Source organism: Labeo rohita, chromosome 21 (genome assembly GCF_022985175.1).
Source record: "Labeo rohita strain BAU-BD-2019 chromosome 21, IGBB_LRoh.1.0, whole genome shotgun sequence".
Lineage (NCBI taxonomy): Eukaryota > Metazoa > Chordata > Actinopteri > Cypriniformes > Cyprinidae > Labeo > Labeo rohita.
In genome coordinates, this window is record NC_066889.1 from 18,679,873 (window position 1) to 18,707,631 (window position 27,759).

The following is a 27,759-nucleotide window of genomic DNA, read 5'->3' on the forward strand; positions in this document are numbered from 1 at the left end:
ATTTTTGTTCTGGAAGTGGATTTCTTCTTTAAGTCTGGCCTGACATAGCAATATTTTCTCCAAATGAAGTCATCCTACAAGGATTTTAGGTGATTTTGATCACAATTTTTACAGTTTTACCTTTATTATTTGGGCAAGCTGTTGGTTTTCCAGTGAGAGAGAGGCTATCTTTGCTTGCAGGGCTGCAATCAATGTCAAATCTGCATTTCCAGAGAACTCCATCTGTTTCAAAACAGAAGGACAACAAGAGATTTTTTAAAACATATCCTTTTTATTAGACCTTAGACACCAAAAATGCTACAAACAGATTACTCATAATCTGTTGCTACACTGAGATAAGTCATGCGCAAAATACCACAAATTGTCTCTAACATAAGAGGCAGTTTTAAAGAGAGTCATTACATCTCTAAGCTTCAATCCTTACTTAAAACTCTGTAAGGTCACATTAAAAAAGATCCAAAGGTTTGCGTCACTCGTTGAAATTCAAACACGATGCGCAAAGTTAAAACAAAACTCATCCACAAGTTCGAGGCCAAGACCGGTGGTGTGGAAGAGAGGGCTGCTTTTGTGTCCCCTAAAGCAAGGTCCTTCACCTGGCCAGGGCCAGTAAAAATGCAGCTGTTAAAATGGGTTCCAGAGAGCAAAAGTGGCTGAAGATCAAAGCAGCTGCCACATGAAGGAATATTAAAGGGCTGTGCGGTACTCGCCTTGGGCTCAGTCTGCTCCACAATCTGCTTCAGATCTTCAATGGTCTCGAGCAGCATGCTCTTTTCCTCATGCAATTTTTCGATCTCTTCCTTCAGCACAGCACTTTTCAGCTCCTCCTCCTCCTAAACAACAAACAGGAAGTGAAGAACACCCAGTTAATCAGGTCACTAAATAATGAACAAAACATGAAACATGGCTATGGATTAAATAAATGCACTTTTTTAGCACATAATACTAATACCCCTCAACACTTCTTTAGTATTTTACCTTGTAATTGAATCTTTTGGATGAATCACTTTTGCTGGACAAAGGAGTTTCAGTTGGAGTAAAATATGGTGGTGAGAAGACACCAGCCGACTGAAAAATAAGACAAAGGTAAGCTTACAGAGACTATGGACACAGAAAAATAGTTAAATATCAGTTGTACATTCAAAAGTCATCAAAAAAAAAGTCTTTTAGAAAGTGCAGAGATCACTGATTTAGCACTATGTGCTTTTACCTGGATTGGGCTAATGGGAGGAGGAGGTGCTTTTCTCTTTTTGGGGGTGGAGCTTCTGTCCTCATTTAACTTTTGACCATGCTGAGATTGTGTGCGTGATAAGGAGAGTGGCAAAAAGAGAGAGGAAGACGAAGTAGAGCGTTTAGGTGGTTAGTGAAATAACCACTTTATACTTAGTTTGGAAAAAGAAAACAATCATCACTACAGCGTGAGGCAAACTTCAGTGTGTTTTTCTATCAGTGCATTGTGGGAATGTCTGTCACATGTGAAAAGGGAATGAAAAATCACTACTGTTACTAGTGAACTACGCATTCAGTTAAAATGTGAATTTTAAGCATCTACGGAGAACCTTTACAGGTTCTGTCAGTCAGAAAATAAGAAAAACCATCAAGTCTGAGTGGATGAAAATGAATGAAATGAAAATGAACTTGCTTACCTGAGGGGTTCTTGCTGAAGTCTTATCTGCTCATACAAAGACACACGAGGAGAAAACATGGAGTGGGGTTATGATGGGAAAAATGAAAATGACATGTCATTGCCTGGTGCTAACATTAGTCATGCTCTTCTAATCTTTCCTCGTTTCATTATTTCATAAACGCATCTAAAAATTCTGCAAAAATATTGATTAACTCTCCCGTTCACTCTCTGGACATGTGTAGAAGCAAAAGGCATTTTTTTTTTTTAGAAAAACGCCACTAGATGGCAATGTTGAGCCAAAAAGCTACTGAGGCCACAGAAAGGAAAACATTCAGGATGACAATCCACAAACAAATAATATCAACTGTTTCTGTAATACCACTTGGGAGAAAAAAGTTATGTTGCAGAACCCAGGCTTTCCTCAGTGAATATTTTACACTGAACAACAACAGGCTTGTGGTTACAGCCAAATCGCAGTTGTGCTGATGTGATGTTCAGCACACGACAGCTTGTGCAAAATTAAATTACAGATCTCGCACTAATATGTGATGAAATGTTACTGTTGTTCAGTTTTGAGTGGAGTGTCTTTTGGTTATTATAAAACAACAACACATGCACTCATATATATATATATATATATATATATATATATATATATACATACATACACACATAAATATATATACACAGCTGAACTCAAAAGTTTACATACACCTTGCAGAATCTGCAAAATGTTAATTATTCTACCAAAATAAGAGGGATCATACAAAATGCATGTTATTTTTTTACTTAATACTGACCTGAATAAGATATTTCCCATAAAAAGATGTGTACATATTGTCCACAAGAGAAAATAATAGTTGAATTTATAAAAATGGCCCTGTTCAAAAGTTTACATACACTTGATTCTTAATACTGTGTTGTTACCTGAATGACCCACAGCTGTTTTTTTTTGTTTAGTGATAGTTGTTCATGAGTTTCTTGTTTGTTCTGAACAGTTAAACTGCCTGCTGTTCTTCAGAAAAAATCCTTCAGGTTCCACAAATTCTTTGGTTTTTCAGCATTTTTGTGTATTTGAACCCTTTCCAGCAATGACTGTATGCTTTTGAGATCCATCTTTTCACACTGAGAACAACTGAGGGACTCATGCAACTATTACACAAGGTTCAAATGCTCACTGATGCTTTAGAAGAAAAAACAATGCATTAAGAGATGGGGGGTAAAAACTTGAATTTAAAACTGAATTTGAAGATCAGGGTAAATTTAACTTATGTGTCTTCTGGGAAACATGCAAGTATGTTCTAGCTTCTTAAGGACAAAACTAAATGAAAAAAATATGATATTTAGGCAAAATAACAAACATGTACACATCATCATTCTGTTCAAAAGTTTTCACCTCCCGGCTCTTAATGCATGTTTTTTCCTTCTGAAGTATCAGTGAGCGTTTGAACCTTCTGTAATTGCTGGAAAGGGTGCAAACACACAAAAATGCTGAAAAACCAAAAGAATTTGTGGGACTGGAAGGATTTTTCTGAAGCAGTAGCAGTTTAACTGTTCAGGACAAACAAGCGACCCATGAAAAACTATAACTAAAAAAAAAAAAAAGCTGTGGATCATTCAGGTAACAACAGAAATAAGTATCATTTTATAAATTCAACTATTATACTTCTTCTGGGCTATATATAAAAGTCTTTTATGTGAAATATCTTATTCAGGTCGGTACTAAATAAAAAATAACATGCATTTTGTATGATCCCATTTATTTTGGTAAAATAATTAACATTTTGCAGATTCTGCAATGTAAACTTTTGACTTCAACTGTATATAATGTTCATGCTAGTAATAGTAACAGCAGTAGCAACAATTTGCAATTACAAGCAGCTCCACAAAATACTGACCAGTGGTATTTTAATAATTTGGAATGTGAGCTTTACAAGAAAATTGAGTTAACTAGCATCGTGTTTGCATATGCGTTTACCTGACTCAGACTGCTGTCTGTGTAGGGCTGTATTGAGAATGGTTTGGACCTCGCTGCTGCCCGACAGTTTAGCATAATGGAGCACGTCATGTCCCAACGAGTCCACCATTTGCAGGTCAGCTCCCCTCTGCACCAGCAGCTCAACAGCGGCTGGACAGCTGCTCTCACTGGCCAACAGCACTGCAGTTCTGCACAGGTAACAACACGTTACACTACTGTCCAAAAGTTTGCTGTCAGAAATTGATACTTATATTCAGGAAGGATGCATTACTCAAACTTGCTGAAAAAAAAACATGTACTATTGTTTCCTCAAAATAAATAAAAAAACACAAATTTAAAAAGCACCAAATCAGCATATTAGAATAATTTCTAAAGGATCATGTGACACTGAAGACTGGAGTAACCCAGCTTTGCCATTACAAAAATAAATTACATTTTAAAATATATTACAACAGAAACGTTTTTAAATTGTAATAATATTACACAATATGGTAACTTATTTTAAAAACATTCAAAAAAAGCAGACAGCAAGCTTTTGAATGTCAGTGTTCTGTACGTTCTGCCTTAAGATGGATTACGCTACTGTGCTGCAATGTAGTTACACTGTTGCAGTGCCGTTTCCTCTGAGGAGGCAAGGAAGGTAGTGTCTCCACAAAATACTGGATGAGAAAAAATTCATAGTACAAAAATAAAACAACGACAAATTTTTCTAAAGAAACATTATCCAACAGCGACACCTGCATGTAAAGTTACAGCAGCAGTCTGCGTCTCTCGCCTCCCATGAGTCCACTGAGTTTTAACACATCCCCTAAAGCATGCGGTGGGTTTGGCGGAGGGTGACTGAATGAGTAAATGAATGGGGGAAAGTCATATGAGAGGAGGCAAAGCCTGTGATTGGTTAATGTGATAAATCCTGCCTCTTGCATTTGTGTGCATTCTGCGTTCACAAATCAGTCTGAATGAATTACATAATGGTGTTAAGATATAACCACTTTGTCACGTCAAAATAAGACTTAAAATGGCATAAAAACATGATCTGTGGTAGTTTTTAGTGAGTAATCAGCTTAGTGAAATGTAAAGTAAATCTATGTGTCTGTGAATATTTACAGAGCTTTGATGACTGATGATCTGAAAAATTCAAAAATAGTTACAAGTCAAATATTAAATATGTTGTTCACACATAAAATATGTTTTTTAAATTATTACTGCCTTAAGTTATTAATTTGGAATAAATGTAAAATGCTTAAAAACACTAACTTGATGAGATTCATACTTGGCTTTAATAAACAGAATACTGATTACATTGTTAATGTATAAATTTCAAACAGAATAGTTTTTTTTCTTTTTCTGATAGTGTAAATAATGTTTATACAACCAAGAAAATGTGACCTGGACATTAATTTACATTTGATTAAAAAAAAACAAAAAAAACTGAAGACGTTGCCTTCTCATTTCAAAGCACCACTGCACACCACCACCTTGTTGGCATCCCAATTAAGTTTATTTAGCTGACTTGACACTTTATGACAGCAGGATGCAATATTTAAACCAAGAAACTTTTGTTTTCAGCAGTCTCAATATTATGACTGATAAGCAGAACCATACCTGCCATTTTTGTCTCTAGCGTTGATGTCAGCGCCCCAGTCCAATAAACTTTGGCAGACCTCTGTGTGTGCATGCCTGGCTGACAAAAGCAGGGGTGTGAAGCCATCCTAAATGAAAAAGAGCTTTGAGTCAATATCATTTTTCGTCAAACACCATCTTCTGCATGTTAAGAGGCGATGTTATAGTAACAGACAGTACATTCGACAGAACAGAGCTCAAGCATTAAACAGCGAGACATCATCAAAATGTATTACAGCTTCAGACGACTAAAATCAAATGAAGTATAACCTGCATTAAAGTCTACATGATAGTAACGTACATACATGTAGGAAGAGGAAGAACTCAATGCTCCCCGCCAGCGACCTCAAAGGTCACCGGGGTTCTGCCAATTATTCCAGAGTGAGAGAAACTGACACCTCATCGAGGCACATTCAGGGTTTCAGGGCTAAATTTGATCTGCAAACCTGAAAACTGCACTGTGGTTCTGTACAGCATTGCACGAATGCACAGGTTTTCTGTTAAAACTATTACAAGAGCAACAACAAAAGAGGCTGTGCATTCAAAAACATTGTGAGCTGTACAATAATGTTTGAAATTCCGCTGATGTTATGCTAAATTTGAATAATTTATAAAGAAAAACAAGAGTATCATTAGTTTTCCTTCAGGAAGCAAGAATTGGAAGTCTAGACTTTCTATGTAAGCTCACAACATTGTGCCGTTTTTCCCTGGAACATGCGAGGAAACTGACACCGTGTTGGTGCTGATTTATCGCACAGACATGAACATTATTTCATAAGCTCTTTAAGCGCGTGTTCTAGGTACAAAGGTTTCTTTAGATGCTTTTCCTTTTGTAGCTTAACTGGCAAATGCTTAGTCATTGCAGTCCAGGGGATGGTTTTGAGCTCATATGGCATTAAGCAGAGAAAATTAAATGATTTAGTACAATCTTATGCGTTGGCTGGTTTCTACCCTGGCATGTGTTGACGAGCCAAAACCAGATTAAATTTAACAAGCTAACATTTAAGACATCTGGAAGGTCAGCGCTCAGCCCAAAAGGTCAGGCAATGCTATAATTGCAATTTAAACTAACAGGCACATTTGTGCACCCAATACTTGGGTGATAAAACATAAAATAATTACCTATTTTGTAGCTATTACACATCACAAGGTGGTCAAGGTGTTTAAATCACATTATTTTGTATATTCTACAAGTGACCTGTAGGTCAATTGACAAATTGTTGTGAATTCTTTCATTTTTTCACAAGCCATTCAAGTTGAAAACAAGCATTTTTCTTCACACAGCAAACCACATCAATGGCAATTAATTAGTTTATAACTGCATCAGTACTGATAAACACAGCACAAGGCAGCTGTGGAGAAAGTTTGCTTACAACAAATACCTGGGGGGTTTTTCACAACCATGCTAATTGTATCAAATGACTGGTTTGTTTACATAGTGAGTCATATATTTTCATTAACTGTAACGTAAAACAAGTTTTGTGAGAACACCCTATCAAACAAAACATTTTATAAGGAGGTGCCGTGTTATTCCGCTCAAAGGCCATTTGTACACTACCAGTCAAAAGTTTTTGAACAGTAAGATTTTTTTTTATGTTTTTAAAGAATTCTCTTCTGCTCACAATGCCTGCATTTATTTGATCCAAAATCCAGCAAAAGCAGTAATATTGTGAAATATTTTTACTATTTAAAATATCTTTTATTCCTGTGACCAAAGCTAAATTTTCAGCACCATTACTTCAGTCTCCAGTGTCACACGATCCTTCAGAAATCATTCAAATATGCTGATTTACAGTTCAAGAAACATTTTTAATTATTACTATTATCAATATTTGAAACAGTTGAGTACATTTTTTGATAGAAATTAATATTTTTATTTAGCAAGGATGCTTTAAATTGATCACAAGTGATAATAAAGACATTTTTAATGTTACAAAAGATTTCTATTTCAGATGAATACTGTTATTCTGAACTTTCTATACTTCAAAGACACATGAAAACAAAAATTCTACTCAGATGTTTCAAAATAATAATAATATTAATAATAATAAATGCTTTTTGAGCAGCAAATCAGAATATTAGAATGGTTTCTGAAGGATCATGTGACTGGAATAATGAGGCTAAAAATTCAACTTTGAAATCACGGGAATAAATTATAGTTTAAAATATATTCAAATAGAAAAGTTATTTTAACTTAACTTAATTATAAATTATAAATTAATTTATTTCAAAATTTTACTGCTTTTGTTGTACTTTGCTGTAATCTTACTGTTCAAAAACTTTTTACTGGTAGTGTATATATAATATACTTTTTCATATTTTGAATTAGCTTTTAATTTTTGGCATTTTTAATTTTACGTATTTTAAGTTTTAGTGTTTTTTTATGTGCTTCAGTCATTCCTTTTTCTTTTTAAATTGTAAAAATATTTCTGTACTTTGGATCAAATAAACATATGAATTTTAAGTTTTAGTATTTTTTTTTTTGTTGCTTCTGTCATTTTTAATTAATTGTTTTAAATATTTGTATATATTTTAAATAGTAAAAATATTTAAATATATTGATCAAATAAACACAGGCTTGGGGAGCAGAAGAGACTTTTTAAAAAAACATTTAAATTCTGTTCAAAAACTTTTGAAAGGTGGTGTAAATACCATAAGATACTAACATGCACCTTTTAGGGTTAGATAAGGTACATCTGTACAAGTTTTTACTTCTAAATGTACAATTTTGGCACATTTTGGCTCATAGCATATAAACTTATCAAAGATAAGTTCAATTCATCCAAAAATGAAAATTCTTATTTATTCACCCTCATGTCATTGCAAACTTTTAAGACTTACTTTCTTCTGTGAAACACAATACAAGCAATGCAATTTTTTTACACAATATGATATTTTTGTTTTGCTTTTGTGTGTCAGTTTCCATTCATTGAAACTGCCTTCAAAATGATACCCTTTGTGTTCTATGGAAGAAACAATGTCACAATATGAGTTCACAATGACATGAGTAAGAGTAAATGATAAAAGAATGATAATTTTTTGGGTGAATTATCCCTTTAAAATACAACCACATTTTTGCAAAGTAAATTAGGAACCTTTGCACATACTGCACGCCATATACTCCTGAGGGTTTAAGCATCCCATATGATGCAAATGAAAAAGTACCATGTGTGAGTTTTCTAAATTAGAGCCAGTGGCTTTTGCAAAACTTTAGGTGAGTCAAAGTTTTCCATCTATTTTCCAGCTCAAAGGCAAACTCCTAGATGGGATTTAATCGTAAAAGGAACACATCAGTGGACTCGTCCATTGCCAACAGCTTGGTTTTTGAAAATAATGCCCAGTGTCTTCTGTGCGGGCATCAAAGAACCATTATTTGTGCTCGAGCCCAGAATGCTATTGCGACATTGGGCTACGTTTAATAATTTAGCAGTCAAAAGCAGGTATTTCAAAGCAATAGGCTGAGTGGGCGAGAATCATGCAGGAATGTGCCAAGCTTGCCTCAGAGGATGACGACGGTGGATAATCAGTGACCGAAAGCAGAAGCAGTCTCTGATTCACATCTACTCTGACTCTCTCATTCTCGTTACTGTCTACTGAAGCTCTTCAGTCACGGTTGTCTAAATGAGAGAGCCACAGCTTGAGGGTTCGTTGCCTCCCACACCGACCCTCTGTCTCTGAGTAATTTACAGATTGAGAAAAGAAAAATGGTTTATTTCACAAGAGCTGCTGACATTGTGACAATTGAGATGTGTGAATTAGAGAATAGGTGATAATGTCGCATAGCAGACAATGGCTGTTCATTTAGCAGACAAGCACTATGGTTAAAGAAACAGTTTACTCAAAAAATTATAAATGATCATTTTGCTCAAAATTTGCTCACTCTTAGGCCATCCAAGATGTAAATGAGTTTTTTTTTCATGGGAACAGATTTTGAAATATTTAACACATCACTTGCTCATTAATGAAATCCTCTGCAGTAAATGGGTGCCATCAAAATGAGAGTCTTAACAGCTGATAAAAACATCACATGACTATAGTTCATTAAAACAAACTAGATTTCTCCTTTGAAAAATATGTCTTGTCTGAATCAGGAGCGAAATATGCACAGATCATACGCGATTCACAAGTGAAAACAGTCCAAAACAGTTCTAAACTAAACTTTTTCACAGGAGGAAGCGTTATTACGCATTACGTAAACATATGTTGGCCAAAAAACATAGTTTAAGTTGAAAACACCTTAATGATGTATTTGTTTCTTATAAATACACAACTTTTTACTTCACAAGATGTTAACTAATGAATTGAAGTCATGTGGGTTACTTGTGGATTATTGTAATGTTTTTATCAGCTAGGGATGCTCATTTTAACCGGTTAACCATTAACCAGCAGAAACAGTTTCAATCAGTTAAATGGTTTCAAAGGTTATTTTTTTTAGTAATTCATCAAAATATTTTAAAACGTTTGCTAGATTGTTCAAATAAAATAGTGTTTTTGAGAGAGAAACAAACAAAAAAAAGATCAATTGCGTAGACCTATAACGTTAAGTCGCATTTTATCATTAGGCTACATTCAGAAATAGACCTGATGCAGATGCAAAATGTTTACAAACACTATAAACATAGGCTAGGTTATTTTAGTTCCCCTCACTCCACAAAAAAATCCTTTCACTTTAACAGTATTCAGAAATGAACAAGAATTAAAAATATAAGAAGCTAGGCTATATAAACAACAAGACAAAATGAATTAATTTAGGGTAAACAAAACTGAAACTAATGTTTGGTCTCTTATACGACACAAATCCAAATGTTTCTGTATTTGAGATGTATATCTGAATGCCAAAATATTATTTATTATGTAAACCTGGTTTTATACTTCACTCGCATTTCAATATCCATATACAACAAATTGTTTGGTATAATATCACGGCAGGACGTCGATAACGATTAAGCAGTGTGATTTTTACAAATGTTTGGGTGAATATTTTATTATGATAATGAAAAAGCTGCATTGTCAAGTTAGCAATGTGTAACTGTGTGCATGTACGTAAACGGTTTGCTTATATGTGTGTACATTCACAATAAAAACAAATCTTTGTTCTTTTGTAAAATAAAGAAAAATAGGATGTCGCTTTCAGCCGTCTTCCTTTCACGCAGCACAAAATAGCTCTGCATAATAGCTACTTGTTGCACAGCTTTTTCTTTTGTTTTGTTAATTAAGTAAAAATATTTATCGAATAGGTCTATTCATTCATTATGTAGCCTAGCTTTATGATGTTTTTCTCCGCTTGCAGAAGCATTGCATGTGCGTGATGTGTCCATGTGAATCCTCATGTTCTGTTGTTTTCTGCTTTTTGCGCATGTAAAATTAATCCCTGGAAAACAAATGTTGGGATTTTTAACAGGTCACGGTCACTTATCCTTTCTAAAATGATTACATTCTAATTTAAAATAATCTTGTCAGTTAATGGTCAATAATCGGTTAACGAGCGTCGGCTGTGAGTTAGGAAAAATAACCTAAATGAACATCCCTTTTATCAGCTGTTTGGACTCTTATTTTGACGGCACCTATTCACTACAGAGGATCTATTTGTGAGTGATATAATGCTAAATTTCTCCAAATCTGTTCTGATGAAGTAACAAACTCATTTACATCTTGAATGGCCTGATCAAATTTTAATTTCTGAGTGAACTATTCTGTTAAGTAAAAGTTTATAAAACATGTCAAGTAGGATTGGAAACTTTTTCCATGCTAAATGCAAAAATATATCCTGCATTTTGTTCTGCTACCTGCAAAAATGGATTAAAAGAAACTTGACTTTAAAGGACTTTATGCTTCTGCTGTCTAAAAAGCAAAGCGGCTCATTATAAATCATTCACGTCACAAGCCATTTTTCCCTACCATACATTTTAGTGAAGATGACTTAATGAATGTTGTTTAGATGTTGCCGCTTTCTTCCAGCAGCCTCCCCTGACGGAGCACAGCTATTTGATGCATTATTAGCATGAAATATTTCTCTGGAGTTGCATCAGGGTCGTACATCCTTCCCCGCAGTCAGTCTAATCTCTGGGATAAAAGCGCAGTGGGTCTTAACAGAAAACACCACTATTAAAGGATAACTGTGAATAATTGTGGATTTATTTCTCAATTAAAATAAAGTCTCCAACCATCCAATGAATGTTGAATAAGAATAACGTGCTTCTTATAGATACCCAGATAAGGCATATGCATATTAATGAATTTCTGACACAGAGGAGTAAATAAGGTCAGTATGATGGGCAATAGATTAAAAAACCACACTGAGGTATAAAAATTCTGGATATGCTAGACTGCAATTTTCTTCTGTTGCTTTGAAGTTTTTCAGTTGCTTAAAAACTATATGTAATATATACGTATAACTACATAACAGACATTTAAAAAAAAAAAAAAAAAGCTGGATTTTTTATGTTTTTTTAAAGAAGTCTGCTCACCAAGCCTGCATTTATTTAATTCAAAATACAGCAAAAACAGGAACATTTTGAAATATTTTTACTATTTAAAATAACAGTTTTTTATTTGAATATATTTTTAAATGTAATGTAATTCTGTGATTTTAAAGCTAAATTTTTAGCATCATTACTCCAGTCATATGATCCTTCAGAAATCATTCTAATAGTCAGATTTGCTGCTCAAAAAACATTATTATTATTATTATTATTATTGTTATTATTATTATGTTTTATTTTGTTAAAAACAGCTGAGTAGAATTTTTCAGTCTTTAGCATCACTTTGGTCAATTTAAAGCATCCTTGCTAAATAAAACCATTAATTTCTATAATTTCTTTCCTAATATATATATATGTGTGTGTGTGTGTGTGTGTGTGTATATACATATGTATATATACTGACTCAAAGCTTTTGAAAGGTATAAATATTAATGAAGATAAATGCTGAACTTTGGATCTTTTTATTCATCAAAGAATCCTGAAAAAAAAATTATTCAATTGTTTTAATATTGATAATAATATAATAATAATAAAAATGTTTCTTGAACAGCAAATCAGCATATTAGAATGATTTCAGAAGGATCATGTGACACTGAAGACTGGAGTAATGATAAAATTGAGTTTTGATCATAGGAATAAATAGCATTTTAAAATATATTCAAATTGAAAATTGTTATTTTAAAAAGTATAAATATTACAGAACTCACAATACTCAATTTGATCATATAAATGTAGGCTCGGTGAGCAGAAGAGATTTTTTAAAACAATAAAAAAAAAAATCTTTTGACTGGTAGTGTACATATTCTTGCAGTTTGAATTGAATAAGAAATCAAATTGTAATGTATTTAATAAGTATAAATATTATAGATTTTACTTAATTTATAATTTTTACTTTGTAATTACTAAATATTCATTTATAATTATAAATAACTTTTATACATTTATTTAAAAAATAAAAGTTATTAGCACTCTGATATCTTGTATAAAATCTCTCTCAATATACATTTTTTTACAGTAATACAAATGTTTCTTATACCAGATAGATTTTTATTTGTCCCTACTACCTGTAAATAAAGAATACAAACTCCTTTTGTAGTACTAGTCAGTGCTCTTGTCATTACCCAGAGAGAAACCATTTAAAAGCAGCACTGTGAGACTCTCAGAGGAATAAAAGAAAACGCACTGTAGAAGAAAAACAGAAAAAACAAGAGCAGAGCAGACAAAAAAAACAACCTTGGACAAGCAATCTCCCAGTAACAGTGACCTCAAGTGTGCCATGGGGATTTTAATCAATGCAGGCGAACACGGATTCAAACCCACAGAGAACAGTGTCTCCGAGGAGTTGTGTTTGACAATGCACATGTTTGAGGTAGACCACAGGCAGTCTTGAGATGCAGCAAAACACATGCAGACAAAGACAGGAAAGCCATTTTCTCAGCAGTTCAAATAGCATAAGACTATACATACCGAGTCCTTAAGATTGACGTGACACTTGTGCTCGCACAGAAGCTGAACTATCACAGTGTCTCCGCTGGCAGCTATAGAAGAAAGAAAGAGAAGACAGATAATCAGAAGCAGTTCTTTATTCTCAAAGAGACACAAATAGGAGTTTAACAGCTGGGCAACAAACTTCTTAAAGAGTAATTACTGTGAATACTTCAAGCTTTCCCACAGAGAGCAAAACCAGGCTCATAGTGTGTGACAGCACTCATTCCCTAACAATTATTAGCGCCCCCTTGCAAAAATTACACCATGTCCTGTTTCTCAACCAAACATGGCCATATTCTCATGCGGTGGATGTACATAAATGCATCCCCCCCAGTAATGTAACGATTGCTCTGCTTTGTAGTTTATATGAAACCATGTTTTGCTTCTTGTTTTTCTCTGTGGGATAAATGACATCCTGCCAGCAGACTTCTGACCTCCAGGTGGCTAAAAGCTCCTCGCTCGCCATGGCCTATCCCACCCCCGTTCAATCCCTAACAGCTGGCAAAAGGCTCAATTATCAACAAACACACTGTCAGGGTTTCTGTTTGTTTTTTCCCCCACTACACCTCACTTTTTCTATAGAGAAAGTGAAATGGGCTTGCTTGGGAGCAATTTTCCAAACGAAGAGTCTCTCCATAAATAAAAACATGATTTTTCATTTTGAGTTTGCCCTCTACACCTCGCAATTTGGTGCAAATGGTCTACAATAACATTCTGTGCTTAAAAGTAGAGTGGCGGTAGCAAAGTCGTGGGGTTAATAATTGGAAGTGCACATTTACGCCACGATACCACCCCAAACACACAATCGATCCTCAAAGAGGTCTATTAAACCAAAATAATAAAAGAAAACAAGACATACTGAAGATAAAACCTGTTGCTTGTCCTTGAATTGCTCCTCTAAGTTTTTCCAAGAAGTGTTAAAGGGGTCTTAAACTGAGAAACCAAAATTCCCTTGATCTTCTGAAATATAAAAGGTCATTGTACTATAAAAACATCCTGTAAGTTTAAGAACTCAAAAGTCAGTAAGAACTCGGTACTTTGTTTGCTTCATTTTACCACGGATTTGTTTACAAACAAGGCATAATGTGACTGAAAACTACTGCGTGCAACTACAAAAAAAATTTAGGAGCACCAGTACGCCTGACCCGATCATCATATTTGTGTTTGCGCTGAGGGACATATCTCACAAATCCTTTCATAAACGAAGTGAAGACAGTGTATAAATAAGAGATTCATTGTGCAGTGTAGAGAGCTTTGTTGATTATAATGGAACTAAGAACTAAGATGCGTGACAGCTTTTAATGATTTTTAAAGGAGTTTGTCAATGAGACATTGATTTAATACAACAGTTAAATAAACAAGAAGTTAACATTAAAGGAGAAGTCCACTTCCAGAACAAAAACTGACAGATAATGTACTCACCCCTTGTCATCCAAGATGTGCATGTCTTTCTTTGTTCAGCCATAAAGAAATTATGTTTTTTTGAGGGAAACATTTCAGGATTTTTCTCCATATAATGGACTGATATGGTGATAATACACATATAACCCACATTTGTGTTCTTCTGTGCCACATACATTTTTAAAATTTACATAAAAGATGGCATACTTTTAATAAAGTTAGAAAAATGCCATTACAAAGGTAAAAACAAAATTCCAACAAAAGGAATCAAATATTACCTTGTAATGGGAAGGCAAATTTTTGATCAGATTTTTTGATTATTGATTAGAAGGTGCTCCTAAAATACACTTTTACTATCATACAACCAGTTAATTGTCTTAAAGGATTTATTTGTGTACACTTTCTTTCTTTTTTCTTTCTTTTATAACTGTACTGCACTAATGGTTTGATGTTTTCTACTGTTTAAGAAAACAACATAAAAATAGATTTGTGAATCGCTCTAAAATCCTGATCTAAAACGAATGATTCGCAAACCCACACCACAGTCCCGATCTGAATTAAATGATTCGCGACCCACGTTCAAATTGCATATCACACATTATTTGATTTGAATCATTAAATTCGCTAAATGATTCACAAACCCGTTTCGATCTAAATCAAATGAGTCGCGATACGAGATTTGAAGTCCCATTGTGAAACAAATGATTCGCGATCCAATTGGAGCGCTTCAAAATAGTGAATCATTTTGCGACGCAATTGCTTAACTGATTCAGAGTTTCTAAGAGCTCATTTCGCCCATCACTACGTGCTTTTTAAAATCATCACAAGCGATGTCGAAATTCAAAAATGAATGGCTCTTTTAATTTGATCTGGTTTTTACTAGTGAATCGCTTGAAATGAACGATCAAAGTCACGACTTAGAATCAATCTGAGCGGTTCCAGCGTAAATGACTCAATTGGTTCATTTGGTCATCTGTTTCTTCTTTTCGCATCTTTAGCCATGTTTACACAACACAGTCAGTACTACAACTGGCTTATTTTCTAACATTAACTGAAATAAGCCAAAAAAGGTATGATGCTTTTTGATTTGCGTGAATTTTTCGTAAAAAGGTATGTGCTTAAAATTTACTAAATTAAACACTTATTTCACTGATACACTGTCTTTCAATAATTCAAGCACTTTTCAAGTACCTTTTCAGGAATATTGCTATTTTCAAGGGTTTTCCAGGCCTTAAATTTCTGTTATTACAGATTGTTTGATACGTACTGAGTATTTATGCGTTAACCTAAATTACAGCAGCATCCATCTGTGAAGGTGGCAGACTGTCAAACATGGGGCGTTTACTTCAAAGTCTATAATCCGTCATGCATATTCATACAGGGTGAGATGAGGGGATCAAAACAGAAAATAGCCTATTACTTCTAAATTATGTTTTTTGATGTAAAAATCTTGATAACATTATAAGTGGACCTTGGAGAACAGCACAAATAATTTAAAAAAGCAGTTTGACGACACCTTTAAAGTAAGTCTCACCTGCGTGATGGAGAGCCGTCCTCCCTGTGCTATCCTGCGTATCCACCACACACTTAGTCTGTAAGTAGTAGTAAGAAGTGCATTAAATTATTCCGTCAAACACATCATCTAAAACCACCATGGCATGTTCTACCCAGAAGGAACAGCTAGACACCAATTATGACATTTCAATCAAAACAGCTACACTTTTCTCCAAGCTGTTTTTTTTTGGTGCGAGTTAATGATGTGTGCTCCTATTAAACATTTAACAGCATGTCATGCTGGTCTTCATGGATGAACAGGCACAAGGCATTTATTTGACAGGCATTATCAGAGGAGAGGTGTATTATATTAAACCTGACTGCGCCAGCCAATCAGACCTAAAATTGTGTAGACGTCCCATTAAATGTAATTACTGGCTCACAGAAATTAACCCTGTAGTCCATACTGCCAGTATTATGTAAACGAGATTCCATATGTCTCCTTAAATCCCTCAATAACTTGTCTTGTATGCCTAGATAAACCAACAATTAGAGAGACTCTTTTTTGTCATTAGAAATGACTAGCCTTGTAATCTACTCTGTGGGAAATTTAGCCAAGAAATCATTTTTATATTCATGGAACATTTCAGCATAATCCCAATGCACTGGGGACATTAGAGCATTTGTTGTGTTTAGGAAGCCAAGCAAGGAGTTTTGGTTTGTGACTGTTGGATGAAACCGAATTACTTCTGTCAGGCCCTTTCATTAGTGTAGCAGTGAATTCTTCTGTTTCACAGGATCTCCAGGGGAAAAAGGCTAATGAATTCAACGCCGGCCTGGTTGTGTAAAGGAGAATATATTTCCAAGGCTTTACTCTGTAAAACAACACCATTCAACATTTTTTTTACTTAAGGAACACTTTTAAGGTTGGAAGGTTAATGCAAAAGTTTGGGGTCAGTATAATTTGTTTTAATGTCTTAAAATCTCTAAGAAATCTTTAAGGCTGCATTTATTTGATCAAACTACATTAAAATCAGAAATATAGTGAAACACTATTATTAAAATGCAAAATAAGAGTTTTATTTTAAAGGAGACATCGGATGCCCATTTTCCACAAGTTGGTATGAATCTTTATGGTCTTCATTAAATGTCTAACATACTTTGGTTAAAATTCCTCAATGGTCATGTAAAACAACACTTTTTACTTTGTCAAAAACAGCTCTGTTCACAGCGACCAATTTCGGTACATGTCTTTTTAAATGTTAATGAGCTCTTACCATTAAACATAACCATTACAATCAAAAACAAAACTAATCTACTGCGTCCTCAGGTGGCTCTGATGTCCGGAAAAAAATTAAGACTCTTATGTTCACTTTTACATCCAAATACAAAACACCTGCATTGCTTATGAGACACTACTGTTGCTACAGCGGCTCGTGCACGGAAAAAATGGCGTACAGCGTACAACTGGCTGAGGGCAAAATGTGCTAATACGGGACAGTCCATCAGTGGTCGTGGGCAGGGCCTGAGCAGTATGATGTTATACTGCGCAGGAAATCAAATTGGCTTGATAATTGAGACTGTTTAGAATTTTTGGGAATGAAAAAAAAAAAAAAGGAGTGAATGAATTTTTATCATTGTACAGTGGTTGTGTTTACACACTGCTAAGACACATTTACATGCGCCTTTAAAGGGGTCATCGGATGCCCATTTTTCACAAGTCGATATGATTATTTAGCGTCTTAATGAAAAGTCTATAATATACTTTGGTTAAAAATTTGCAATGGTAGTGTAAAATAATACCCTTTTTACCTAGCCAAAATCAGCTCAGCAAAAATCATCCCATTCTGGTCGAGGCTGCTTTAAATGCAAATGAGCTCTGCTCGCCCCCGCCCCTCTCTTCTCTCTGTGGAGTGACGAGCCTGTTTACTTTAGCCGCTAAAATTGCTAACTAGCACATTATTAGGAAAGGCGATCGCAAAGATTCATTAAAAAACCCTTATACTCACTTCTGCTGCAAGTGAAGCTGGATCATAGACGGATATATGTAGATTGGGAGGTGCATTCCCTTCACAAACAAACGTAATCCACTGCATCTTCAGCAGCTCAGATGTCGGGAGTAAATGACGACCACTACGTTCATTATTACATCCAGCAACACAACACCTCAATCGCTCAATTCTTGTCTAACTTACATCCCTGCTCCGGCATCAAAACATGGAGGTTGGACTGTTACAACTTATCTGAGGTAAGACGCTCATGTCAATCAACTATTGTGGAAGCAGCCTCTGTCGGTGTGACGCCACAGCGACAGGCATCTAAGAAAGGCTCGATTTGAAAAAGGGGATATTATTTTTACAGATTAATTAAAAACCACTGCATGGATTTTTATCATTATAGGGTAGATTTGTACATACACTGCCAACACACATTAATGTTCAAACAACATGTAAAAGTGAACTTAGCATCCGATGACCCCTTTAATGTACTTTACAATGTAACTTACCACCGTGTAAAAAGTAATTCATTAAATGTGAAACCACAAATGTGAAACAATATATTACTTAAAATACTTGTGTTTGTATTCACTAAATTAGATTAAAAAGAAGTGGTGTTTATGTTTTTTTTTTGTTTGTTTGTTTTTTTATAAAGATAACCAGCTCACTTTTCATGCAAATCATTTGACAAAAAAAGTTGTATAAATGTTAACAATTACATAGCCTGTTCAAAACTGATAGTGATAGGTTTTTGGATATTTTCTGAATTTTGATGTCCAATGAGATAATATTCAAACATTTTCTCCAACAAGGAGACATATTATGCCACTTTTTACAACATGTAATTTAAGTCTCAGGTGTCCCCAGAACGAGTCTGTGAAGTTTCAGCTCAAAATACCCCACAGATCATTTATTATATCATTTTAAAAACGCCTATTTTGAAAGGAAGCAGAAACTCTGTTTTCTTTAAACACGCATGTCACTTTAAATGCAAATGAGCTGCTGATCCCCGCCCCCTTTTCCCGAATAGGACTGTGCCTTTACAGCTCGTACCTCAGACACTCTACTAAAAAACATCTGTTTGGTTTTGATTATCATGTCTATCACTCTGAAATCATGCGTTTTAAACCACATTAGTTTAAACTTATGAGATATGGTTTTCTGGGTGCACACATGCGAAGCACACGCACAGAAAACGGCTGTCACACAGCATGCGAGTATTAAACTAAGTTCTCTTTCATGTCTTATTGCGCTTAAATGGTCAAATACACACAGGTTTATGTTAAAAACACACTAGTTACAAAAACAATCGGTTATGTATGTTAAGGTAAACAGCTGGGAAAGAAATTGCATGTTTGTATTAGATCTGGCAGCAGTGTAATATACAGTAGATAAATCAATAAATTCACTGCTCTAGGATGGTAAATAGTGTTCTGTGCTCGTCTGTGGAGTCAACGACAAAACAGTTAGCGTGCTTTGCTCAAACTTTTGCCATGGCGTTAGAACTGGTACACCAGTGTTGTTTGCGAAAACAAAATGCAAAAAAAACAAACAAAAAAAAAACAAAAGCAAAAAAAAATTCACATGCTTGCAGAAAAAGGCTACTGGGATGTCGTTTTTTCCACATTTTCTGGATTGGAAGATGGACCAGGGACCCGATTATAGCAATTAAAAACTGAAAGTCAGATTTTCATGATATGTCACCTTTAAGTGTGTTTTACCATGTCCAAATACTTTTTAAGTGAGATTTATGAGCCCTACTGCGTGAATACAATTTCTGGAGCAGGGTTAAATTGCTAATATTGATGCCACTTTTAATCCATGCTGACAAAGCCAATACTGGCACCCATTAGTGAACAGAGCTGACATTCTGTGGGTATTTCAGATCTATGCAGCTCTGGTAGAATCACATGGAACAGAGAATAATTCGCCAGTGATAATAAAAAAGACATTAGATAAGGTAACCGGCGCTTTACCAGACCGAGCGGAGTCTTCGAACATGCCAACCTGCCCACACACATCCAAACATGCAACACTCTCCAAGCTCACAGAGGGAGGCCGTGGGATTTGCTAGTTTACGAAACTGCAGAACAAAATCTGCTTCCTTTGTTTAGCTGGCACACACTGCATGGCTGTTGTTCCCATTAGCATTCGCTTCATCTGTGTGTGTGTGTGTGTGTGTGTGTGTGTGTGTACATCGAACTCTCAGTCTATAATTCAAAATCATTCGAAAACATCACCTGAAGCAACTTTTTGGCACACTCAGGATGGTTGTTTTTGGCAGCAAGGTGTAAAGCAGTAAACCCTAATGTGAATAGAAAACAAGGCTTGTTAATTTACATTTTGTACTTTACATGTTATTGGCGTAACATAAAAGCAATGCGAGAAAACATGTTGATCTAGTTGTAACCGACCTGACGCGTCCTGTAGAGATACATCAGCCCCGTGAGCCAGGATGACAGCAAGGCACTCAGCTTGACCTCGTGTGGCTGCTACATGCAGACTGAAAAAGAAAGGGGGGGAGGTGTCATGAACACTTAATTTTAGTTCCAGATTAGCAATGCCACTCACATTTGGTCAGTTTGTACAGCATGTATATCTTGTCTGTAACCTACATTTAGTAAATAGAGGGTTCTTTGATTTCAAAGGTAGGTCAATGACATGCTCTACATGTATGCATGTCCTAAGGCAATTGTAAAGCATTCTAGTGTGAATGAGTGACATTAGATCAATCCTTTTTATTCTGTGTAGCAAGTCAAGCAAAAAGCAGCAATTAACACTGATGCCAAAATACATTAAGAGCTTCAGAACGTGAAAAAAGGCTGCATATCATGTGTAAACAATGATATTTTTTTAGGATTCTTGAATAAATATAAAGTTCAAAAGAACAGCATTTATTTGAAAATTAAAACATAATGAATGTCTTTACTGTCACTTTTGGGCCCTATGATTTCCGCAATGTGGAAAACGCAAAAAACGGAATTGCAGAATCCAGTCAAAAAAAAAAAAAAAAAAAAAAAGGAATTTACTGTATAGCGTGGAATGTCACAGAATTTGCCAAATTTTGGATGAATAAATCAAAACTAGGTCTATACAATTAACGGATGTCTGTGAATATTAAGCAGAAACTTAGAGGTCTTTACAGCAGCTCATCAAAATCAAAGTTCGGTTTAAATTGAAGAAATTGTGACTATGTTACTTAATGTAATAATAGTTCTACTACTCCTAATAAAATTATTATTAAAACATTATTTTTAAGAAATGTTTACTAGAAAAAAAATTACCAGAAAAATGTAAATACACAACACAGTATTTCTAAAATAAATAAATAATAATAATAATAATAATAATAACAACAACAATTTTTTTTATATTTTTTTTTTAAATATAAAAATCAGGTAATTAGAGATGCTTTTGAGTATTAAAATTTAATGAAACCATTAAAATGGAATCTAGAAAATTAATGGAAAACTGAATTTGGTAAAAATAAAACTGAATTTGAGAAAAAAAATTAAAATGCATTAACTGCATAAGGAGTTAAAAATTTATTTTTTGTTGAACTGTTGATAAATTGCTGTTAAATTGTGTACATTTCATGATTTCAATTAACTAGACAAGCTTTTCGATTAATATTTTTTTAATATGACCATTAAAACAGAGTGTAGAAAAATTAAAATGGAATAAAATGGAATCCAAACAAATTAAAACAGAATTTAGGAAAAACAAATAAAACAAATTTCATAGTGCCATATTTTATGCATCCACTCAACAAAAGAATACATTTCTATTAAAAAAAACAGGGCCCCAAACTTTTAAACTGTAGTGTACAGTATGTTTTTAATGCACAATTTGGAGATGTTATTTACATCTTGGTGTTTCCACCTAATATTACCCTAAACTAAATAAAATTAATGACTACATCCCAAAATTCACAGTAAAATACATGACAGGAAACCCAGCTAAAGAGTAATAAATAATCATGTGTGGGTGAACTATTTCTTTAAATCCTTCATTAGTCATGAAATCTCTGACCTGAGGGCACAGAAAAAAAAAATGGGAGGGTTGAAAGTTTCCTTGTGATTAAAAAGTTCGGCGTTCTCTATCACTTAATAAATAGCTTCCACTGAATCACGTTAGTTTGATATCTACCACCTCTTCATTAATTGGCTCTTTAGAGGACAAACTTGAGAAAACGCTAATTAATCTACATGAAATTGATTACAACCTATCTGGAAGATAAGGATCAAGACGCACTGGGATCTCTCTTTTGGGCAGTAATAATGCTAAGAGTTAAAGCTACACAAGTTGTCCTGATAATGACCTTGATAATTATGTCACTCACGACAGCTACATGAGTCTGACCTTTAAATGAACAGACCAAGAACTTTAAATATTCAAATATGGCAATTTAAGCACAATATGCATCACTCTAATGCTATTAAAGGTCAGTCCAGGAAAAACGACAGTATTTTTGGAAGAATTAAAGCAACATACACTGCCGTTCAAAAGTTTGGGATCAGTAAGATTTTTAATGTTTTTTAAAGAAGTCTCTTATGCTCATCAAAGTTGCATTTATTTGCAACTAAAGCTGCATTTTCATTAGCAGTCTTGAGTGTCACACGATCCTTTAGAAATCATTCTAATATGGAATTTTGGAACGTGTGATACTTTTTTCAGGATTCTTTGATGAATATAAAGTTAAAACGAAGTCTTTACTATTACATTTGATCGATTTATCACATCCTTGCTGAATGAAAGTATTAATTTCTTTCAAACAAAGACAGAAAGAAAAAAAAATGTACTGACCCCAAACTTTGAACAGTAGTGAAAATTGCTACAAAAGATTTCTATTTGAAATAAATGCTGTATTAAAACATTACATTAATAAAGCATTTTATTCATCAAAGAAATCTGAAAAAATATCAGTTTCCAAAAAAAATTAAGCAGCACAACCGTTTCCAACACTGATTATAAATCAGCATGTTAGAATGATTTCTAAAGGATCATGTGGCACTGAAGACTAAAGTAATGATGCTGAAAATTCAGCTTTAAATGATAGAAATACATTTTATTTTAAAGTATATTAAAATAGAAAACCACTATTTTAAGTTGCAATAATATTTCTAAATATTACTTTTTCTGTATTTATAATCAAATAAATGCAGCCTTGATGAGACTTCTTTACAAAAAAACATTAAAAATCTTAAAAACTTTACAACAGCAGTGTACATCACTTCTGCTTTCAAATTTGCCTGAAACACATTTTTACCATTTACAGAGGTAGTTCACATAGAAATGAAAACTCATTATTTTTTGTGCCATCACCTATAAACTTTCTTCTGCAGAACACAAAAGATGATATTTTGAAGAAAGTTGGCAACCAAACATTTCTAGTTACCATTGGTTTCTATTGTATGGGGAAAAAAAACTAGATGTTTCTCAAAATGTCTTTTTCGTGTTACTTTCTTGGTTAAGTTCTTTAAATTATGAATCTTATTCACAAGCATCACTAGATTTAATTAACTGTAAAAGTCAATTAAACGTTCTGCGTTTTTAAAAAGGTAGAGCTAACACATTTGCTGCCGCATTTGCCTTGTGCTTTTGTAATTAACATGATCAAGAGCTCTCTCGCAGTCCTTTTCAAGGTAAATAACATGATCACCAGAGCATATGATTATCAAATCGCACAGGGTCTCGTGTCCGACTCCTTCATTATCAGGAAATTATATCTCCATGACGACCGTGACGGTTCGGAAATACAGTGAGGCTCTGTGTTCTGCATGTGCCTCTCTGGCTCGTGAACCCTCTGGAGCGCAAGCACTCGAACACAATGAACTCCTCAAATGGGCAGATAAGGATTTATTGTGAGCCTATGAGAGCGCTTCGGCTCAAGCCATCCTAACGCAGGACACTGGAGACTCATTCAGGTCGGCAGTGTCTGAGTTACTTACAGAGTGAAGAGAGCAAACGCGTCTTCTCTGCACTCGCTGGAGCTCATTCATTGATTCATCTCTGCTGTGCTGCTTATGGAAATGTTTTTATTCTTTCTTTCATCTAACTGATGTTTGAAGGTTTTTCTTATGCAACTCAAATATAATGGTCAAAATCATGCTGTCCACATTATGAATCTATATCCCTAAGCATTTTGGTTGTGACTTTTAAACGTTTATATACAAGTTAAATCCAAGAGTCAGTTCTGCATGAGAAAACTAAAAACATTCTTGCTAAAATATTAAAATATTGCTAAATGTTGAACTTCTGATGTCAGACTGTAAAAACGTGGAGAGCAAATTCCTTTATGGCGGATTTAAATTTCCTGTTATTCTCACAAACACAATAAATCTGTCCACAACATTTCAAAACATGTATATTTTTCCCCAAAATGTAGACACAAGCATGTAATTATTCAGGTTGAGACTCCAATAAAGAAAGAAAATCCTATTCGTCTCTGCCAAAACAAAGAAACAAAGCATTCAAACTTCTTTGAACTAGTATAACATATATTTAAGTGTCCTTCCTTTGACTTCTAAGAAAAACAAGTCCAAAAAGCTAAACTCTGATATCAGAATTTCAAGTGTTTCCAAGTCATTGTCGGTTAAAATGTGTGTCATGCATGATTTTAAAACTGGATGACTTGCATAAACAAAACGAGCATTCACTTCTGAACATCTGTGTGCCTGTTACGGTAAATAAGAAAAAAATTAAGGCTGATGTAAATGCACTGAAAGAAAGCGCTGATGGGTTGAATGAAGGACTAAATTTGTTTGACTGGGGTTTAGATTATCATTTTTACAGCTAAATAAACACTCTGATGAATGGATGTGAAAAAGCATAACTCACATCCCTCCTTCAGCTGGATTGTAAACACACACATACAAATTCATTTTATGCACTTCTCGAGTGGACTGGAGAAGACATAGTCTGGACACTCTCTCAAAACACTGCTGAAGACACAATTAGAGTGGTCAGTGTCTGATTAAAATTGGAAGGAGAGCGATTTCAGTTCCAGTACTCACGCAGACTTGCCCTCGCTGTCAAGCTTGGTGGGACAGGCTCCTTTCTTCGACAGGAGGGAGGTGACTTTATCTGCTTCTCCATGCTCCACTGCACTGAGGAGACGCTCATCGTTCTTGTTCCATTCATGGGCCTAGAGAAGAACAAGGAGGGAAAATATTTAAAAACATCCTCATAGAAGAAGGACAGATCTCACAAGTTCTTCCCGGTTATTACGACTTATATGGCTTAATATATCATAAATGATGACTCTTTCTGAAATATGTAGAAGAAAAACCATTTTGATGCCATCACATGGTTCCACTTTCTGAGCTACTGGCGCTGCCTGTTGCTATTTTTACTCCACACAACTCAGAAAATAATATACTGATACAATGCCACGTGTGGCTTTTGGTTGTGATTTTCAGTCGAAGAGCAACAGGAGAAGCGGCGTATGTTTTCACTGCTTTCCTTGCGACAAGAGGAGGAGAAAAGAATGGGAAGATGCCTGTGGACGAATAAAACTTCTTAAAGACCTGCGTCTTTGTTCTCTCCACTTTAGCCCTGATGCCTTTAAGGCTTTTAGTAGACCACAGATACTGAAAGAACTTACAAACGGCAGAGGCAAAAACACTAGATGTCATACTGGCAGGATGAAAACATGCAATGCTTGTCATGACACCGCAGCCACTGAAGGAGTTTCTCAGCGCGGATTTTACTCGATATCTGGGAGTGTTTAGACTCCTTGTGGTGTAAATCAATGGTACAGCATTTGGTTTAAGCCTGCGCTTACAGCTGAGGTCAAAAGTTTCCATACACCTTGAAGAATCTGCAAAATGTTAATTGTTAACAATGCATTAAGTGCCAAGGGGTGAAAACTTTTTTGGAATTTGAAGATCAGGGTAGACTGAACCTACTTTGAAACCTATCTTCTGTAACTTCTGAAGGGCAGTACTAAATGAAAAAAGAAAAAAAAAAGAATCTTCATTCTGTTCAAAAGTTTTCACCCCCCAGCTGTTAATGCGTAGTTTTTCCTTCTGGAACATCAGTGAGTGTTTGAACCTTCTGTAATAGTTGCATAGGAGTCTCTCAGTTGTCATCAGTGTGAAAAGATGAATCTAGAAATCATACAGTCATTGTTGGAAAGGGTTCAAATACACAAAAATGTTGAAAAACCAAATAATTTGTGGGGCCTGAAGGATTTTTCTGAAGAACAGCAGGCAGTTTAACCGTTCAGGACAAACAAGGGACTCAGCAACGATCACTAAACCAAAAAACAAACAAACAATTGTGGATCATTCAGGTAACAACACAGTATTAAGAATTAATATTTATGAAAACTTTTGAACAGGGTAATTTTTATAAATTCAACTATTATTCTTTCTTGTGGACTATATGTAAACGACTTTTATGTTAAGTATCTTACTCAGGTCAGTACTAATTAAAAAAATAACATGCATTTGTGGACCCCTCTTACTTAGGTAAAATAATTAACATTTTGCTGATTCTGCAAGGTGTATGTAAACTTTTGACCTCAACTGTATATCCATCGTGGTCACTGTATCAGTATTTTATTAACAAGAGTTGTGCTGCAGTATAAATAGCAACAGGTACCACCAGTAGCTCAACGGGTGCAACCAACTGACGGCATGGAAATATGAAATAATGGATTGTTTAATTAACCTGGGTTTTCTACTACATGTTTCAGTAAAATACATATACATTATATTAACCTATACAAGTCTTAATACCCAGGGTTCCCTTTAAGTGGCGTTCAGTTCAGAAAACAGCAAATTTAAGATTCAGAATTGGTTCAATTGGCCAATTTGAACAATTTGTAATGAAAAAAAAAAAAAAAAAAAAAAAAAAACTTTTTTACTGCTGGCCTCAGACTTTTGGCCCACACTTGTAGCTTATATGACAAAGACTTATAATAACAAACAAAAAATGTGTGGTTTTGAAAGTTTTTCCATAAAGTGATTTCTCTAGCCCAGAAACAAGGGTTATGGGAGCTGTTAAAACACCATTTCATTTTCCTCTTTAATTGATGGAGCGAATCCGGTCTTAGGCAGTTAAAATTGTCTGTGAACTGGAAATAAACTTTGCCATTGTTTTAAAAGAGCAAATATTTCAAGTTCATGATTGATATCGGCTAAAAGCATTTTTTCCTCTCTTCAGAAGACCCAAATGGAAATCAACCAGCTTTCCCCATTTGTCTTCACCCATGACCTTTGAAAACTGTATACTTATAAGTCAAGCTCAAAGAACATGAGTTTGAACAAATGAGAGAGCATGTTGAAAGAGCTTTTACACACTTTGAAAGAGGCTGAAGAGAGAAAGACGAAAGGGTGCAGATCAATCACAGAAGCCGCTCTTAGTATGGCTAAAAGGGGAATAGAAGATACGCCTCCTCCAAACTTCCAGCATGAAAGAATGATGCAATGACACCAATGATGCCTTTGCATCTCAAGCTATCTGATTCAAATAGGGGTTGGCTATGCATTAAATCTAACAAGAAAGACACACTAGAAATTCTTTCCAGGGGGCGCTAAAGTCTGTGCATATTACAAACCTACCAGTCACAATTACTCATACTGTATCACTGAATAACAGCCCTTCGTAAATGTAAAAAAAACTGATTGCTATTGACACTTGTTGATCCATACAAACAAAAATTTC

General features: G+C 34.7%; 1 protein-coding gene across 3 annotated transcripts in view; it reads right to left on the reverse strand.

Annotated features, from left to right (window-relative positions):
• rai14 (retinoic acid induced 14) overlaps positions 1-27,759 on the reverse strand; it is a 51,128-nt gene that overhangs the window by 6,326 nt on the left and 17,043 nt on the right. For 2 of the 3 annotated variants that reach the window (XM_051092817.1, XM_051092816.1), the window contains 12 exons: positions 25,104-25,234; positions 20,502-20,590; positions 20,328-20,392; positions 16,131-16,188; positions 13,175-13,245; positions 5,208-5,314; positions 3,603-3,790; positions 1,644-1,669; positions 1,208-1,288; positions 976-1,065; positions 708-830; positions 121-222 (listed from right to left, as the gene is read on the reverse strand). In XM_051092817.1, coding sequence (XP_050948774.1) covers positions 121-222; positions 708-830; positions 976-1,065; positions 1,208-1,288; positions 1,644-1,669; positions 3,603-3,790; positions 5,208-5,314; positions 13,175-13,245; positions 16,131-16,188; positions 20,328-20,392; positions 20,502-20,590; positions 25,104-25,234 — 1,131 coding nt within the window. The remainder of the gene's footprint in view (positions 1-120; positions 223-707; positions 831-975; positions 1,066-1,207; positions 1,289-1,643; positions 1,670-3,602; positions 3,791-5,207; positions 5,315-13,174; positions 13,246-16,130; positions 16,189-20,327; positions 20,393-20,501; positions 20,591-25,103; positions 25,235-27,759) is intronic. The other variant, XM_051092818.1, reaches the window with a different exon arrangement.